At 58.9% G+C, this 18,418-nt stretch overlaps 1 protein-coding gene and 2 long non-coding RNA genes across 4 annotated transcripts in view; 1 reads left to right on the top strand and 2 right to left on the bottom strand.

The window, feature by feature from the left end:
• Positions 1-2,893: 2,893 nt before the first annotated feature.
• On the bottom strand, positions 2,894-5,288 carry LOC144577707 (uncharacterized). The gene is made up of 2 exons (XR_013522227.1): positions 4,036-5,288; positions 2,894-3,642 (listed from the first exon to the last, which is right to left on the bottom strand). It is a non-coding gene; the product is annotated as an uncharacterized LOC144577707 (long non-coding RNA).
• Positions 5,289-7,110: 1,822 nt separating this feature from the next.
• Positions 7,111-8,652, bottom strand: LOC144577706 (uncharacterized). The gene is made up of 2 exons (XR_013522226.1): positions 8,411-8,652; positions 7,111-7,299 (listed from the first exon to the last, which is right to left on the bottom strand). It is a non-coding gene; the product is annotated as an uncharacterized LOC144577706 (long non-coding RNA).
• A 460-nt stretch (positions 8,653-9,112) lies between these two features.
• GALNT9 (polypeptide N-acetylgalactosaminyltransferase 9) overlaps positions 9,113-18,418 on the top strand; it is a 123,339-nt gene continuing 114,033 nt past the window's right edge. For both annotated transcript variants that reach the window (XM_009004927.5, XM_035258265.3), the window contains exon 1: positions 9,113-9,688. In XM_009004927.5, coding sequence (XP_009003175.3) covers positions 9,448-9,688 — 241 coding nt within the window. In that variant the 5' untranslated portion in view covers positions 9,113-9,447. The remainder of the gene's footprint in view (positions 9,689-18,418) is intronic.

The raw sequence follows: 18,418 nt of genomic DNA, 5'->3' as shown, positions 1-18,418 counted from the left end.
GAGTCCCGTGTACGTGATGCCTTTTCCCGTAGGGTTCCCCTGCATGGGCTGGCTAGTGTGCTCAGTATGGAGACGCTGGACGTGGAAGGGTGCCCAACTCAGGTGGGCAGAGCCCGGGTGTGAGGGTTCATCACGCTGCTCAGAACAGCACGATTGAGAACCTGGGAGTGGTCCCTTCCTGGGCTGTTGTAGTCTCGGCTGCGACAGAAGCTGCGGAGAGGGAAGCTGAAGGTGATGGGCAGTGTGGACCCACAGCATCGGGGAACCCACCACCGGAGAGGGAGCCCCCCAGATCTCTACCGCAACTATACAAACAAGAGGGAGAGGAAGCCCCCAAATCTCTACCTCAACTATATAAATAAGAGGGAGAGGACACCCCAAATCTCTACCTCAACTATATAAACAAGAGGGAGAGGACGCCCCCAAATCTCTACCACAACTATATAAATAAGAGGGAGAGGACGCCCCCAAATCTCTACCTCAACTATATAAACAAGAGGGAGAGGACGCCCCCAAATCTCTACCTCAACTATATAAACAAGAGGGAGAGGACGCCCCCAAATCTCTACCTCAACTATATAAACAAGAGGGAGAGGACGCCCCCAAATCTCTACCTCATCTATATAAACAAGAGGGAGAGGACGCCCCCAAATCTCTACCTCAACTATATAAACAAGAGGGAGAGGACACCCCCAAATCTCTACGTCAACTATATAAACAAGAGGGAGAGGACACCCCCAAATCTCTACCTCAACTATAAACAAGGGAGAGGACGCCACCAAATCTCTACCTCAACTATCTAAACAAGACGGAGAGGAAGCCCCCAAATCTCTACCTCAACTATATAAACAAGAGGGAGAGGATGCCCCTAAATCTCTACCACAACTATATGAACAAGAGGGAGAGGAAGCCCCCAAATCTCTACCACAACTATAAACGAGGGAGAGGACACCCCCAAATCTCTACCTCATCTATATAAACAAGGGAGAGGACGCCACCAAATCTCTACCTCAACTATCTAAACAAGAGGGAGAGGAAGACCCCAAATCTCTACCACAACTATAAACGAGGGAGAGGACACCCCCAAATCTCTACCGCAGCTATATAAGCAAGAGGGAGAGGATGCTCCCTGCCCTGTGGTGTGGGGGCTGGGGTGGAGGGAGGTTTCTGCTGGGAGACATTACAGCTGATTCTACCCTTTTTTAAAAAGCCATAAATCAAAATCAAGACCACTTGGCAGAGGAGCCACAGAGCTCGGAGTCCTCACCAGGCCCATGGAAAACACAGGGGCGCGATTCCCCCCAGCTCCCCACCAGCCGCATTCAGCTCTGCCATCTGGCCTGTGCCGAAGACAGATGCATCCTGGGGAGCCGTGGGCGCCCAAGGCTGGCCCAGGTGGGGCCTCTGACTGTAGCTGCTGTGCCAGGTGTGGCTTCACGGCTCGAGCAGACCCACTCACCCTGGCGCCTGCCGTGTAGCTGCCAACCGGGCAGATGCCGTCTTCTCTAGCCCTGCCCACGAGGCCCTCAGCTGGCAAGGCTGGGCCACACCCTCCCAGCCCCACCTCGCTGCCTCGGCCCCTGTCTCCACGTGGCCTTCTCCCTCCGTGTGTCCAGGTGTCTGCACCCAAATGTCTCTCTTGCTACAAGGACGCCAGTGGTCACATCGGGGCCCACTTTGACCTGCGCCGGCAGGGAGCGGGGAGAACAAGACTTGCCACAGAAGTGACCTAAGCTTCGGCCATGCGGTGCCACGCTTTTACCAGGCCCACCTCCCGACAAGACACATGGCCAGGCCCAGGAGCGCCGCAGCTCCCGCCTGGCCGTCTCTCCCGGTGCTGGACCACGGAACCCGGCAGCTGTGCTATGAGGAAGCTCAGGTCACGTGGAGAGGCTGGTGCTACATTCCCCCCGCCCAGCCACTGCCAGCTCAGGCCTCCGCCAAGGCCAGCCGCAACCCTCAGATGTGTGAGTGCCCAGCCAGCCGAGGAGCGCAGCTTCCTCCGGCCCCCGCTGCCAGCCGGGGTCCCAGACCCCAGACACAGAGCCGAGTCCTCCCACCACTTCCTGGTTGGCCGTGGTTTGAGTATTCTGGTGGCCGAATTGTTCACCACCCTGAGCACTTGTGATGGAGCAAGTGACCCACAGCATGGGCCAGCAGGAAACAGGAAAAATGCATCCTTTGTGGGATAAAAAAATCTATTTTACGATGGTTCACTGGCTGCAGAGGCAGCTCAGAGACCAGCTTAAAGCTGCAGCCGGACGGTCCCAGGCAGAACCTGGCTGCACCTCCAGTAACTGCAGCCTCAGGCAAGTCACGGGAAGCCCAGCTGCCTCTGTTTCCTCGCCCACACCATGCGCGTCGCACAGACGTCCGCTGTGCTCTGAAGATGCAGGGAATGCCCTCTACACATTTGATAAATATACTTTCGAGAAATTAAGGCAAAACCCGAAACCCTCGCAGGTGAGGTTTTTGTTCCACAAAAGAGACCAGCAGGGAACAGGCGTCTGACGCTGTTGACAGCTGCTGCTGGACGTGCTACAGGGATCACAACACTGGGTCAGGCCCAAGAAATAAACGCAATTCCAGCAGTGAGGAGACTCAGTTTCTACAACCCTTACGGCGCTGTGGGGAGAAAAACGAGCAGAAAACGCACCCAGAGTCCTCCGTTCTAACTCCCTTGTACCCCGTCCTTTCTTCCTCCCTCTCCTTTTCCTCTTTCTCCTCCTTTGCTCCCTCTCTCACACACACACATGTACATACTTGTGGGAAGAAAGTGGCCCAGGTGCCACGGCAAGACACTGAAGACACGAGTTGTCCCAGTGTAATAAGTAACTGATTACTTAGTTTCAGCAATGATACCAAATAGATGTAGAAACAATCACAAAATCAATTACCTAATCCTATTAAATCATGATTCTTTATTAATCTTTGCTTTAGCATTATAGCATAGATTCATTTTAGCCTTAGAGTGTAGACATAACCGGGTGAAATATAATTCAGAACTGAAGGGACACTGAGAAGTGATCAGGAGGCAAGCGTGAGAGCCTTGTGGTAGCGCCAGTGCCCGGGGAGGTGCCCGTTACTTAGCAGGCCGTGAAGGGGCGTTTCCCTCTCACTGGGGGAGTTCAGAGAACACTCTGCTCTGCCCGCTGACATTAGCCAGGGCATCCAGGGGCTTAAACGCCTCGCCATGGGGCTGTGCTCCGACGGTCACCATCCTTGTCCACTTTCACGTTCTGCTTTCCCACCCAGAGCTCCTTTTAAGTTCTTAGAACTCGTGAGAAGTAAGAATAGAAGAATCCTGAAAGCCTTTGATTAGAGAGATGCTGGCCTGTGTGATTCCCTCCGTGCAGCGGCTCCCCGAGAGGGAGGGCCCCGGTGCTGTGAGCATGTGATTTGCTTGACCCTGTCAAACATGTCAGATGATTCACTCGCCTTACCCTGACCCCATGCCCTGTGTACAGTAAATATCAGCACGGCCAGGCATTCGGGGCCACTGCTGGACTCCACGCCTCGGTAGCAGTGGTCCCCTGGCCCAGCTGAATTCTTCTCTTAGCTCTGTGTCTCGTGTCTTTCTTTCTTGCGATCTGTTGTCTTCACACACAAAAGAACACCCACTAGACCCTGTGGGGTTGGTCTCTGCACACAAACATGCACACATATGCACATGTACAGGTGCACACGGAGGCCCATACACACATGCACACATGTGCACACGTGCACACACACGAACACACATGCACTACACACAAGTATGCACATAATGCACATGCATGCACAAGCAAACACACATATACACACAAGCACACATGCACACACGCATACACATGTACACACGCAAGCACACATGCACACACACAAGCATATACACGCAAGCACACATGCACACACATATACATATGTACACACAAGCACACATACACACATATGCACACATGCACACATATGCATATGCATATACACACACAAGCACACACACAAGCACACACACATTCTTGCCCTGGCACCACTTCTCACACCTGTTGGACTCACCTCTTTACCTGGAGAAGGCGGGTGGTGCCTGGGCCGCTGGGTTTCAGTCCCCTGTGTCTCTCCATCTTCAGCATACTACAAACCCACATCACCTGCTGGAGGCCCGCTGTGCCCAGCTGTGGAGTTGATGGGCTGTGGGCTGAGCCAGCTGTCACACAAGGGCATGTGAGGGTGGCACCAGGGGTAATGAATAAACAGCCACAAACATCTCGGTGTCTCTTTAAAGCCACCAACAGTCCGATCTGCTGCCAGAGCCCAAGACAGGAAGACAGGGCTTGGAAAAGTCGGCTCAGACCTGTGCCCTGCTTGCTGACGGGCCCGAGCTTAAATCCGGGCCTTGCCGCAAAGGACGGATCTTGCCAAAGTATGATAAGCGAAGTGGGATGAAAATTAAAGTTAATTCTGAAGCCAAGGTACTCTTAGGGAAAATAAATAAATTTGCCTGATTTAATCACTCCACATTTTAAACATATACCAACATCACATTGTAACTCATATAACATATACAATTATTTGTGAATGAAAAATAACTTCTTAAAAAACAGAAAAGCAGGAAGGGAAGGGGGAGGGGAGGGAGGGGGAGGGAAGGGGGAGGGGGAGGGGAGGCGGAAGGGGAGGGGGGGAGGGGGAGGTGGATGGGAGGGGAGGTGGATGGGAGGGGAGGGGGAGGGGGAGAGGAGGGGAGGGGGAGGGGAGGGGGAGGGGAGGGGAGGGGAGAGGAGGGGGGAAGGGGAGGGGGAGGGGAGGCAGAAGGGGAGGGGAGGGGAGGGGAGGGGGAGGGGAGGGGAGGGGAGAGGAGGGGGAAGGCAGGGGGAGGGCACTAGGAGGGGAGGGGAAGAGATCAGTGTGTTAGTCGGTTCAGTCTAAGAAACTCTCTCCCCAGGAGTCAGTATGTGCAGTGGAAAAATCACAGGCCTTAAAGTCCAACAGGCCAGTGTTCAAATATGATTCGGTTATTTAAGAAGAATCCGGGGTGTCAGTTCCCCTCACTTTGTCTCCTGGGCCTGAACTGGAGCTGTCAGTGCACGTCTGTGGAGGTCGCTCTCAGCGAGGACTTGGCCCTTGAAACCTTGGCCCACACGCAGGTCTCCTGGGGGAGGCCCCACCCTCTGTTCTGCACTCCACGCCCGGAAGATCTCGGCCCAGGAGAGGGGAGCTGAGGCCCAGATCCATCCTTGTCAAAACGAAAATGCGCAGCACCCAGTCATGTTTTGCTTTCGTCCCGTCTTCTGTGAAATGGTTGCACTGGAGTCTGATTTAGCATTGCTACCCTGGGGATCCTGGCATGTGGGGGCATGGGGCGGGTTTGGAATAAAATCCCAATTTGCTGGAAGGCTGCTGTGCTAATGGAGAGAGCTTGATTCTCCAAAACACCGGGTCCTCCCGTCTTCTGAGCACGGGGCAGGATCTCCCTTCCCAGCCCACTGTTCACGCAGGGCCCGTGTGACAGTCTCTGTCCAGTTGGTGACGCTGGACACGGCGGGGGTTGATTTGGAGTGGGGCATTTACAGTATGAGGCCCCCGAGTGCTCCTCCTGGCTGGCCATCACAGCACTCTTGCCAGGGGCTCCGAGCGGCTCTGGTCAACAGAACTCCCCGATGACCCCAGTGGATGCGTAATCCCGTGAGAAATCACCGTCATTTGTGCTGTTGAGGTTTGGCGGTTGCTTGTGATCACAGCATAACCCCGTCTGACTGGGGAACACTTGGATGCTAAAACATGGCATGCCATGTTCCCGGGCTGATGCCTGAGTGAGAACATGCCTTTCTCTCCATGAGGCAGCCAGAAAGCCCTTCAGTGACTTGAGTTCCAGCCTGTGGTTTCAGGAAAGGGCCAGGTCCAGGTCGGGGCGAATGCCGTTCAGATTTGTGCAAAATAATCCAGGCTCAACCTCCCAAGGGCTTAACCTCAAGGGTGGGGAGAAAGCAGCATTTCCCGTCACTGGGCTCATTTTAAATTCCATGGCTGTGCCCTCCCGTGCGCCCTCCTGCACGGGGGTTCATCTCTGCACCCCCGTGGGTGCATGCGCCTTCTCGGACGGGGGTTCATCTCCACGCCCTGGGGACTGCCTCACGTTACAACTCACTGGGCATTCACTATACATATTTTTTTTCTGGTTGGTTGGTTTGTTTGCTGAGACAGGGTCTCACTCTGTCACCCTGGCTGGAGTGCAGTGGTTGGATCTCAGCAGCCTGGACCTCCCCAGGCTGAGGCGATCCTCCCACCTCACCTGCCACGTAGCTGGAACTACAGGTGCACACCACCACGCCTGGCTAGTTTTTCATTTTTTTTTTGTTTGTTTGTTTTTTGTTTTTGTAGAGATGAGGTTTTACCATGTTGCCAGGCTAGTCTTGAACTCTTGAACTCCTGGGCTCAAGTAATCCACTGGCCTTAGCCTCCCAAATTGCTGGAATTACAGGGGGGGAGGCCATGGCACCTGGCCTCCCATATGTCCTAAAAATCAAGCAAATGACAGTTTGCCACACTATCAGACGCACTCTCTTCCACGTAAAGTACCGCAGTATTTCCCATGTCCAAGGTACTTGTGTTTCCAGTGAAATTTACCCAAATCTTGACAGTAGTTACGCCACATCTTTTCCTGCTAGATTTTAGAATGCAGTAAAATGTATTTACGTGAATAAAATGTTTTCTCCTACAAAACCCCTTTAACAACCCTTTCATTAAACATCTCACGAAAATGGCTTGATGTTTTCTCTCGAGCGACTGTGGCTAATATAGTCGATTCTGGAGCCCAGTTGTCTGGGCTTGAATCCCAGAGCCATGCTCTGCCATTGAAATGACCTTGAGAAGCCAGTGCCCGCTGGGTGCCTCAATTTCCCCAAAAGGCAAATGAGATCACACCAGCTTGCATTACACCTCAATGCGGCTGCTGTCCATATTAACCAGGAGATAGCCGCAGCAGGCCAGTGCGTGCGAAACCCTGGCACTGTGTGTGTACCAGCGAGCTGCATTGCTATTCCAGCAGCTATCCTCGTAATGTCGGGAAACATTTTACAACCTGCATTTTACAAACAGAAAAAGACGGCATTTTAAGGAGGGACGTGGGAACGGCTATTGATCAAAACAGACTAGGGTTTATCAAGCTGGCTGCATCAAAAGCGCCTCCGGAGTGATGAGTGAAAGCGGGTCCCAGCTCCGTCTCAGAACAGGTGATATATCGGTAAACACCCTGCAGACAGCTGCCACCGGCCCAGTGTCGGTCCTGCCTGGTTCTGGTCCTCTGGATTTCCTGAGATAAACGTCCTGAGGAAGAAAACAACGGCTCAAGAAAGAAGAAGTGGATGTTCAGCTCGCCCAGCCTCTGCCAAGGGGCAGAAAACCTCCAAGTTGGATAGGCTGTCATGCCTGATGCCAAGAAACGCATATTTGAATAAGATAGTACCGAGCTCAGAGCCGGAACCCTGCAGGTCCCCCTACACACATGTGCACACACAGACACATGGACACGCACAGACACAAACACATAAAGTCACATACACACATATGCACACAGAGACACATGTACACATGAACACACAGAAACATGAACACACTGACATGCACACACATAAACACAGAGACACGCACATACATGAATACACAGACACATGTACACAAATACACACAGACATGCAACACGGGTATACATACAGACATGCACACATGAACACAGAGAGACATGCACATATATGAACATACAGACACACACATGAACACAGAAACATACACAGACATGTACACACAGGGACACATGAATACACAGATACATGCACACAGATACAGACATGCAGACACAGACATGCAAACACATGCACAGACACATAGACACATGCACACACATGCACAGATACATGCACACACGACACATGAACACACAGACACATGCACACAGCACAAGACACATGTACACAGATACACACAGACACATGCACAGACACAGAGACACATGCACACATGAACACAGATACACAGACATTGAAATACATGGGCACACACATACAGACACGTGCACACACAGACAAATGCACACACACAGAGACACAGACACATGTATACAGATACACAGACATGCAAATACATGGACACACACACAGACGCATGTGCATGCACGCTGACACAGCACAGATGTGCACATATGCAGATGCACAGGTGCACACAGAGGCAAATGCATGCACACAGGCACACACACGTGCTCACACACACGGACAGAGCCAGGAGCTTCCTCATCTCTGTACCGAAGGCCAAGCACAGGCGTGCTCTTAGTAAATGCTCCGTCATTTATTTACTCACCCCACAAACACTTACTGAGCACCAACTATATGTCCAATATCTGGGAACACAGCGGTGAACCCTGCCTTTCGGGCGGAATACCTGCCTTCTGGGTGCTTGCATTCTGCGGGTGGAAGTTCGGCCCCTGTGCCCGGTGGCTTGGCTGACTGAAGTCTCCCTTGGATTCCAGGGTCTCCTCCACAAAACGCCAGTGTGGGGCCAGATCAGAGCCTGGGCTGGGGGGTCAGCCAGGTTTTGCGGGCCTTGCCTCCTACCTGAGAGCCTGGCTCAGGGACGGGCCTTCTGCTCTCCTGGCGCTGTCCGGGGAGGTCTCGCTGCATCCCAAGCCTCCCCACCTGTCCTGGGATTCAGCTTCCCTGGTCCTCAGCCCTGGGGGCGGGGGCTTGGCTTACCAGGGGTGGGCAGGAGACCACCTGCGCGGCCACCCCCTCCCCAATTCACGTGGCCGACACCGCCCTGACCCCTGGCCCGGCATTCCCTGGAGGTACCGCTTCCCTCGGGTCAAGCTTGAGGACGATTTGGACCCTATGGCCGCCGGGAGCCCCGGGCGTCGGGAGGGTCCTGGGGAGAGAGGAAGGGTCCGCGCCCGCCCGCCCCGCCCCCCTCCCCGCACCCGCCTGCCCGTGGCCCTGGCTCCCACCCCGCGCCCCCCTCCGCACCCCCAAACCGGCCGTGCCGGGGTCCCCCGGGGCGCGGGCGCGCGGGGGGCGGTCCCGGGGGGCGCGGGGCGGGCGGGGCTGGGGCGGGCGGGGCGCGCATGCAGATGAGCGGAGCGCGGGGCCGCGTCACTCCGCACCGGCGCGGTGGCTGCGGGGCGGGCAGGAGCCTGCACAGCCACCCAGCGCCGCCCGCTTGCGCCGCCCTCGCCGCCCCCCGCGCCCCCCGGGGCGGGACTCTCTGCGGGGGATGCCGGCCGCGCCCGCGCCCCCAGCCCCGGGCAGCCCCCTGCGCGCGGGGACCCCGGGAGGCAGTGGCCGGGCGCGCTGAGCTGGTGCTGAAGGGACAGCTCCCGGCCCAGCCCCGCGCCCCAGCCCCGGGAGGCTCCTGGTCCCCGAAGCCGAGGTCGGGCGGGGAGGCCGGAGATGCCCCGCGGGTGAGGCGCCCCCGCCCGCAGCCGCGTTCATGGCGGTGGCCAGGAAGATCAAAACTTTGCTGACGGTCAACATCCTGGTGTTCGTGGGCATCGTCCTGTTCTCCGTGTACTGCCGCCTGCAGGGCCGCTCCCGGGAGCTCGTGCGCATCGTGGGCGCCGCCGACCGCCGGGTGCGCAGCCGGCACGCCAAGGTGGGCGCGCTGGGGGAGCGCGAGGCCATCCTGCAGCGCCTGGACCACCTGGAGGAGGTGGTCTACAACCAGCTCAATGGTGAGCGGGGGCGCCCGGCGTGGGGCGGGGACAGAGGCCGCAGCCACGTCCACCCGGGCTTGATGGGTCAGGCCGGACTCGTGTGGGCGCCCCTCTGCGCCCCTGTGGGAGGGTATACACGGGAGAGACAGGAAAGGGAAGGGCTGTGGAGGCCCCTCCAGTGGAGACTTGGGAAACGCCCCCAGGTTGACTCCAAACTTTCTCCCCAAGAGAACTTCTGCAGGGATCTTTGGACCTGCTCTAGGAGCAGGCAGTGCCTAGGTCCGAGTGCGGGGTTAGGGGCTGGCTTGGAGCTCTAGAAGTGGGGGGCGTCAGGTTTAGGCTGTGCTTACCCCTCAACTCTTGCAGGTGGGGAAAGAGAAAGGTGGGGACGCTGCCCTTGGGAGGCTGCTGGTGTAGTATCCTTTGTCCCTGAGGCTCGAAGGCACCCCAAATACTTTGTGACACCTGGCCTAGTTGACCCCCTGTCCTGGGGGTGCCTGAGGCCGCCTTAGAAAGTCGTTGTGGAGGAAGAAGCGGGAGGCTGAGACCTGAGACCCATGGGGGATAGACCTGGGGACCCGGCAGGGCCTGGTGGGGCTCATGACTCAGGGGATCTAGGAGGTGGCACCTGGGAGCCCCAGAGTCTGTGAGAGCCTCCAGCTCCTGGTGTCTGTTTCATCAGGTCAACCTGAGAGGCAGCACCAGGGTCACCACAGGTCAGGGCCAGTGGCCGCAGCTGCCCAGAGCAGGCATTTTTCTGCTGGCTACACTTTCCCAGAGGAGCAGCTGCCTCCGGGGCTGCTCTGTGAGCGGAGCCGGAAAGCAGGAAGAAAGTTTGTGTGTGTCTCCATCACTAGCTGGCGTTTCTTTCCGCTCCGAGCTGATGATTCAGGTTTCTGCATTGGCAGCCCCAGCAAACCTCCTCCAGAAAGCGTCCGTGACAGGCTGGAGTGGGAGGTGTCTGGGAGCTGGGGTTACGCGGCCAGGCGGGGGCTCCGGATCTGCAGGCCGTCTGGCCTGCTGTGTGTGGGGGCGAAGATGTGGGGGTCGTCTTGCATTTCCTTCAAGGAGCCGCACCCTCCCTTGAGGGTGGGCTGCAGACAGGCCTCGGGGTGGGGGGTACGGGGAGGTGAATCCCCAGGACAAGGTGTTGTCCCAGCTTTGTCTGGCTCAGTGCACCCTGACTTCCTGAGCGCCTTCTCAGCACCCACAGAATCCCTGACTCTCCCATAGAGCTGTTCTGGTGAGCTCTGTGGCTTCTCTGATCTTTTCGATTCAGCGGGAGCCACTAGAGGGGAAAGTAGTTCATGCAGCCTCCGGCCGCCCGGCAGTGAGATCCATCCCCGGAGGGCGGCGTGCGGCAGCAGCACACGGCTCTGTTGAAGCCTGCTCGCCGCGGCGTTATGGTCTGTTTTATGGGGAGAGCCGGAGGATTACATAAAAACACTGGCGGCGTGCTGAGGTTGTGTAATACCACGGGGGCAGCTCCGCCCAGAGTCGCTTCCCCGCCTCACCCTTCAAGGTGAGGAGCGCCAGGGTTCTGGGTGGTGGAAAAACCCAGAATGATCCGCTTTCCTGACATTGGCGGGAGATAAAGCAGCATTCCCGGAAAGGGTGTCTCCCCCCACACTTACCGCCCCCACTGCCTCCCCCCTCCCCCGCTCCTGTCCTCCGTCCCTTCCCTCCTTCCTCCTCACTTCCCTCCCCCTTCCTTCTTTCTCTCTTTTAAAATCATTTCTCCTTCTTTCCTTCACCCCGGCTTTCCTCCCTCGTCAGCCTCTGAACTGCTGCCGCCATCTGTCTGCCCCTCTCTCTGCCCTCCACTTTTTGACGAGGCCAAGTTTCATCCCCCTCTGTGATGAGGCCATGCTGTGCTCTCTCTGTGACCGGTGGGGCTGGCAGCGTCTAAAGCAAGAGTCAGCCAACCTTTGCCCAGGAGACAGTGGGAGACACCAAAATCGCTGTCCTCCCTGGTGGGGCCCTAAGGGGAGGGTGGTGCGGCAGAGGCCTGAGGTCTGTGCCCGTGAGGCCATTTGAAAACCACATCGCCCTCTCCGATGTTGGCCCAGGCTCTCAGTGTTACAAGGTGTTTAAGAAGGCTTCCTGGAGGAGGCAGCCTGCTCTTCCATCACAGCCTGTTCCAGACTGACATCCCAGGATACAAAATGGATTCCTGGGAGCTCCCACTCAATGCCACCCATCTGAACTCAGATACCAACCCACCCAAGCTCGGAAAGGAGAGGGGAATCCAAACGAATGGGACTGGTCACTTTTTCCTGTCCTGACTGCTTTGCGGAATTCCTCTGCTGGCTGGCGGTCCTGGTGGAAAGGTGTCCACGTCTTCCTCAGAGCTGGAGGAACGGGAGGAACAGGAGGACCGTCGGGGTGGGGAGGGCCCAAAATCGGACAGTCTCCCCACACCCTGCCTCCACTGGCCCAGTAGCCTTTCTTTGGGGCGTCCGTTGACCTTGGCCAAGAACTCCTAAGGAACGTGTGCAGATTCGAATTCATGAGGCTCAGCAGGGAACGTCCATCAAGAAGAGGCTGTGTAGTCACTCCTCTGTGTACGTGACTGTCTGCTCTAAACTCAGTGCTCAAGGCAGGGAAAAACGTTTATACACAAAGACCATCTTCAACTGCACGTCAGTGACAGCATCCATGGTTAGTCTTGCAAACCTGGAACTTGAGAGCCTCTAACTCAAGGAAAAGGAGAAGGAAGAAATGTCTCCCTTTGACTGGCATTCAAACCCTTCTGCCTTGGAGAGAATTTTCAGGCCTCTTGAGATGGGAAGGGGAGGGGAGACAAAGGACCCCCCTCCCCAGGCACTTGCAGGCCCCCGAAGGCTTGCACGAAGGGCTGTTTGCTGCTGTGGGCATGGGGCAGGTGAGGGCCACCACCAGGGAGCAGGGGCTGGACTCCCACGTCTCAGCGATGGGCTCACTCTATGCTGGGAGAGGAGACTCACCCCCGCCTGGTGTGGCCCCACCTTCTGACCCCTCAGGAAGATAGGCTGTGAGCGGAGGATGGAGCTGGGATGGCAATGGGAAGTTCTGCTTTTGGTTGGTTGGTTGTGAGGGAGGTCGTTTCTAAAATTCAGGGCACACGTGTGAATTCCCTCTAACTAGCCTGCCCCAGCCCAGGTCCCGGGGCACACTCAGCACCGAGGAGGTCGGGGCCTGTGCAGCAGGAAAGTGGAGAGCCTGGGGCAGGTGGGCCACGGGGTCCAGAGAGCTTCAGAGAGGGGTGAGCCTGAGGTGGGCAGGCCACGGGATCCAGAGATCTTCAGCCAGGGGAGAGCCTGGGGCAGGTGGGCCATGGGGTCCAGAGAGCTTCAGAGAGGGGAGAGCCTGAGGTGGGCAGGCCACGGGATCCAGAGATCTTCAGCCAGGGGAGAGCCTGGGGCAGGTGGGCCATGGGGTCCAGAGAGCTTCAGAGAGGGGAGAGCCTGGGGTGGGCAGGCCACGGGATCCAGAGATCTTCAGCCGGGGGAGAGCCTGGGAGGACCATGGGGTCCAGAGGGCTTCAGCCAGGGGAGAGCCTGGGGCAGGTAGGCCATGGGGTCCAGAGAGCTTCAGAGAGGGGAGAGCCTGGGGTGGGCGGGCCACGGGGTCCAGAGGGCTTCAGCCAGGGGAGAGCCTGGGGCAGGTAGGCCATGGGGTCCAGAGAGCTTCAGCCGGAGGAGAGCCTGGGGCAGGCGGGCCACGGGGTCCAGAGAGCTTCAGAGAGGGGAGAGCCTGGGGTGGGCGGGCCACGGGATCCAGAGATCTTCAGCGGGGGGAGAGCCTAGGAGGACCATGGAGTCCAGAGGGCTTCAGCCAAGGGAGAGCCTGGGGCAGGTGGGCCACGGGGTCCAGAGGGCTTCAGCCAGGGGAGAGCCTGGGGCAGGCAGGCGACGGGGTCCAGAGAGCTTGAGCCGGGGGAAAGCCTGGGTCGGGCGGGCCACGGGACACAGAGGGCATCAGCGAAGTGGTAGTGGCTTTAGAGGGACCCAGGCTTCTGTCATTGCTCAAAGTTTAAATTTAAAACGCAGAAGGCCCCACTGTGGCCAGCCGGTTACTGGCCAGGGCAGCTGGGGCGTGGAGGCGTCTGTGGCAGGCTGGTCCCGCCCGCTGCTGGTGCGGGGTCGTGGAGGACAGTGTCCTGCGTCTGTGGAGGGAGCTGCAGGAGCTCGGGGACAGCGGGTCGGAGGCGCAGGGCCTTGGCTCAGGGCGCAGTCAGAGGCGCCCCACATGGAGAGCGGCAGAGGGTGGCAGGTGCGGGTCTCTCCGAAGGCGTTTGCATTGGGAAGCGCTGAGAGACTCTCCTCGCTGGGAGACGCGGGTTCCAGCAGCGTTTCCGCTTCCCCGCGAGTCTGTTTTTCGGGGGGCTCCTGCTGGCTCCGGTGGCCTTTCCACGCAAGCCCACGGCCTCCCCCGCCCGCGCGCCCTCCGCGGGTCCCAGTGGCCCGCACAGCTCAGCCCAACGGCCGGGGGGACACCTGCGTCCGCCGGCGTCACCCACAGCGGCAGCCACGGGCGCGCGTGGGGCCGGTTTCCACGCGGACCCCGAGCCTCTCGGCCCCGCCCCGGCCGTTTCACAGCTTCCCATGATGGCGGATCTACCGCAAACCGTGAAAAGTAGTCACGGCCCCAGGAGGGAGCCCCCGCTCTGACCCCGAGGATGAGGCCGGGTTCTCGGCAATGGCGTCTCCTGTTTCCCGACACCCGCCGGGCTCCCGGCCCTCGGACAGTGTTTCCGGGGTGCGAGGGGGGAGCGGCGTTTCCGGGGTGCGAGGGGGGAGCGGCGTTTCCGGGGTGCGAGGGGGGAGCGGCGTTTCCGGGGTGCGAGGGGGGAGCGGCGTTTCCGGGGTGTGAGGGGGTGAGCGGCGTTTTCCGGGGTGTAAGGGGGTGCGTGGCGTTTTCCGGGGTGTAAGGGGGTGCACGGCGTTCCCGGGGTGTAAGGGGGTGCGCGGCGTTTTCCGGGGTGTAAGGGGGTGCGCGGCGTTTTCCGGGCTGTAAGGGGGTGCGCGGCGTTTTCCGGGGTGTAAGGGGGTGCGCGGCGTTTTCCGGGGTGTAAGGGGGTGCGCGGCGTTTTCCGGGGTGTAAGGGGGTGCGCGGCGTTTTCCGGGGAGCGCGGCGTTTTCCGGGGTGTAAGGGGGTGCGCGGCGTTTTCCGGGGTGTAAGGGGGTGCGCGGCGTTTTCCGGGGTGTAAGGGGGTGCGCGGCGTTTTCCGGGGAGCGCGGCGTTTTCCGGGGTGTAAGTGGGAGCGCGGCGTTTTCCGGGGTGTAAGTGGGAGCACGGCGTTTTCCGGGGTGTAAGGGGGTGCGCGGCGTTTTCCGGGGTGTAAGTGGGAGCACGGCGTTTTCCGGGGTGTAAGTGGGAGCGCGGCGTTTTCCGGGGTGTAAGGGGGTGCGCGGCGTTTTCCGGGGTGTAAGGGGGTGCGCGGCGTTTTCCGGGGTGTAAGGGGGAGCGCGGCGTTTTCCGGGGTGTAAGGGGGTGCGCGGCGTTTTCCGGGGAGCGCGGCGTTTTCCGGGGTGTAAGGGGGTGCGCGGCGTTTTCCGGGGTGTAAGGGGGTGCGCGGCGTTTCAGCCATGCGTTCTCTTCCTTGCCTGTGACCCGCACGTGAGCTGCACGAGGACAGTGTCCGCTCACACGGGCCGGATTCGCTGGGATGTTGACGCAGGCGGACTGCGGGGACTGCAGGGACTGCAGCGGTCGGAGCCCCTCGGCCGCCCCCTCACCCGGAGGGTGGGCTCTGTGCAGAACTGTGCCTTTGAGCTGTGGGAGCGCAGTCCCCGAAGGATTGTCCCCACTTCCCTGGCCGCAGCCTGCTGGGCTTCCAGGAGGGCCGGGCGGGCGGGGACCCCAGTCTCTGTGCGGGGCTGAGTGTTTGCTCGGCAAGATGCACGTTTCGGGTCTGTTTTCTCAAAGGACAGTCTAGCCTTCGCATGCTTCATTGGCTGGAAATGGCAGAAATGCGTCCGTACGTTTCCATGTCGATCTCCCGCTGAGGACAGACCTGCAGGACGGGCGGTGTCTTGGGACTGAGCAGGCAGCGCCCGTCCTCTCTTGAACAAGCGCAGGTGCCTGTGAAGGGACAGGGAGGTGGAGAGGCCAGGAGGGGCGGAGGAGGCGCCCCAGGAAACGCCCTGTGACCCCAGCTTTGTGTGCAGGACGTTCAGCAGAGCCATGGCCGCCCCGCCGCTCGGGAACGACTGGTGTCAGCGTAACTGACGTTTCCCCGCTAGCTGCTGTTCGCAGGAGAAGCTCATTTTCCAGTGGTTTAAAGGGTGCTCAGTGCAGCATGTCTCACGGCGCGGAAGCAGCTCAGCCCTGGGCTCACGACGCCCTCCAGGAAGCCGCCCAGCCTGCTCAGCCTCCGTCCTGGCAGAGCCTGCCAGTCCTGCGCCCATGCCTGGGGGTGCCCATGGTGCTGCCCCAAGTTCTGGAAATAGGAGGGGTCCACTGTCAGGTGGGCCCCGGGAACCACGTCAGCAGGTGCCCCGTCCCTGATGCAAACACTGGCCCTCCTGGAGCCTTCTAGGGGCTCACGGCTGAGTCATGGATGGTGATGCTGGGGTCCTTGCTGAGCTTGAACTGGCATGTGGACCCAGCCCCTGCACCCCGAAGACCACTGCCCCTGTGGGTGATGGCAGCGCCTCACATGCCTGCGCATCCATTCCTTCCTGGGGAATTCACATCACCTGCCGCGTCCCTGCACTGCCCTGAGGACCCAGGCCTGAGCAGAGACATCCCCACCTCGGGGGCTGACGTCCCAGGGAGGAAGACCGGGTGAGCCAGTCGCATCATCCGAACGGGGGCAGACAGAGCCGAGGCTGTGAGGATGCCTGAGTGACGTGGCAAATGGACATCTGGGTGGGATGGAGGGTTACGGGTGCAATGGGGCCCACCGGAGGCTCACGTCTGCCCGGAATCTCAGAATGCGGCCTTATTTTGAAACGAGGTCTTGAGAAGTAACTGGTTAAGATGCCCTCAGTCAGGACTAGGGATTAGGTGGGCCCTAAATCCAATAACCACTGTCTCATAAGACGATGAGAGACTGATGTACGGAGGGCAGGAGGCCCCAAGGGGTCAGAGGCGGGGACTGGGGTGATGCTGTCACAGCCAGGGGCCCTGGAACAGGCGGGATGTGCCCTACCCACAGCCTTCAGAGTGCGTGCAGCCCGGCTGCGCCTGCCATCTGCCGCCTAACCTCCTGTGTGTGGGCACAGCCCCCCGTGTGAGGGGTCAGGTGTGTGGGTTCCCGTGGGAGGGGACAGGTGTGTGAGGGGACAGTTGTGTAAGGGGACAGGTGTGTGGTTTCCTGTGTCAGGGGACATGTGTGTGTGTTCCCATGTAGGGGGAACAGATATGTGGGTTAACATGTGAGGGGACAGGTGTGTGAGGGGACAGTTGTGTAAGGGGACAGGTGTGTGGGTTCCTGTGTCAGGGGACAGGTGTGTGGGTTCCCGTGTGAGGAGGCAGGTATGTAAGTGGACAGGTGTTTAGGTTCCCATGTGAGGAGGCAGGTATGTAAGGGGACAGGTGCATGGGTTCCCGTGTGAGGAGGCAGTTATGTAAGGGGACAGGTATGTAAGTGGACAGGTGTTTAGGTTCCCATGTGAGGAGGCAGGTATGTAAGGGGACAGGTGTGTGGTTTCCTGTGTCAGGGGACATGTGTGTGTGTTCCCATGTAAGGGGAACAGATGTGTGGGTTAACATGTGAGGGGACAGGTGTGTGATGGGACAGTTGTGTAAGGGGACAGGTGTGTGGGTTCCCGTGTGAGGAGGCAGGTATGTAAGGGGACAGGTGTTTAGGTTCCCATGTGAGGAGGCAGGTATGTAAGGGGACAGGTGCATGGGTTCCCGTGTGAGGAGGCAGGCATGTAAAGGGACAGGTGTGTAAGGGGACAGGTGTGTGGGTTCCCGTGTGAGGGGACAGGTGTGTAAGGGGACATGAGTGTGGGTTCCCATGTGAGGAGGCAGTTATGTAAGGGGACAGGTGTGTAAGGGGACAGGTGTGTGGGTTCCCATGTGAGGGGACATGTGTGTGAGGGGACAGGTGTGTGGGTGCAGCCCCGCTTGGTGCCACTGCAGGGTCTGGGACACACACAGGTGAGTGGGAGGGAGCCAGTGTCTGAGTGATGAATGAGGAGGAGTCTCCAGGAGAGAATCTGGGAAAAGCACCAGGTGTGGGTGGCAGGTGCCAAGGCTCCAGTGGTCCCTGGGGTCCAGGGTGGTCAGGGGAAGTGAGTCAGGGAGGCATTGAGGTGCTGGGGCAGGGGCTGCTAGCCCTCTCTCGTGTGAGGGGACGGGTATGTGGGTTCTTCCCGGCAGCACCGGGAAGAATGCCCGCTGCACTCCCAGGCTCTGGGCCGTGCCAGGAGGTTGTTAACGAGGGATGTGACACCGTGAGTGCCTGTTTCCTGGGGGCACTGAGGTCCCATCTCTGGGAGTGCCTGACTCTCCGGCTGCTTGAAGCACATTTTCCATTTCACTCAGATCTGCCAGGACTCGGATGAGCCGGGTGGCTCATCAGCAGATGGGAAACCAAGGTCTCCAGAGCGGCTGCAGTTCCGTGGCCTTGATTCCAGACCGACAGGGGCCCTCAGCCAGGGCTGGTGTGGGCGGGCGGTTCTTCCTGGTGGGGCCACCTGGGTTGGCTGTGAATGCTGAGCAGCGTTTGGCTCCATGCACTGCCAGGACACCCTCCTTCCCATCCACTGGGACACCAGGAGGCCCCTAGGGTGAGAGCCCATCCTGGCACCT

Source organism: Callithrix jacchus, chromosome 9 (genome assembly GCF_049354715.1).
Source record: "Callithrix jacchus isolate 240 chromosome 9, calJac240_pri, whole genome shotgun sequence".
In the NCBI taxonomy this organism is placed as follows: Eukaryota; Metazoa; Chordata; class Mammalia; order Primates; family Cebidae; genus Callithrix; species Callithrix jacchus.
The sequence above is the reverse complement of the archived record's forward strand: the minus strand, read 5'-3'. Positions and strand labels throughout refer to the sequence as shown.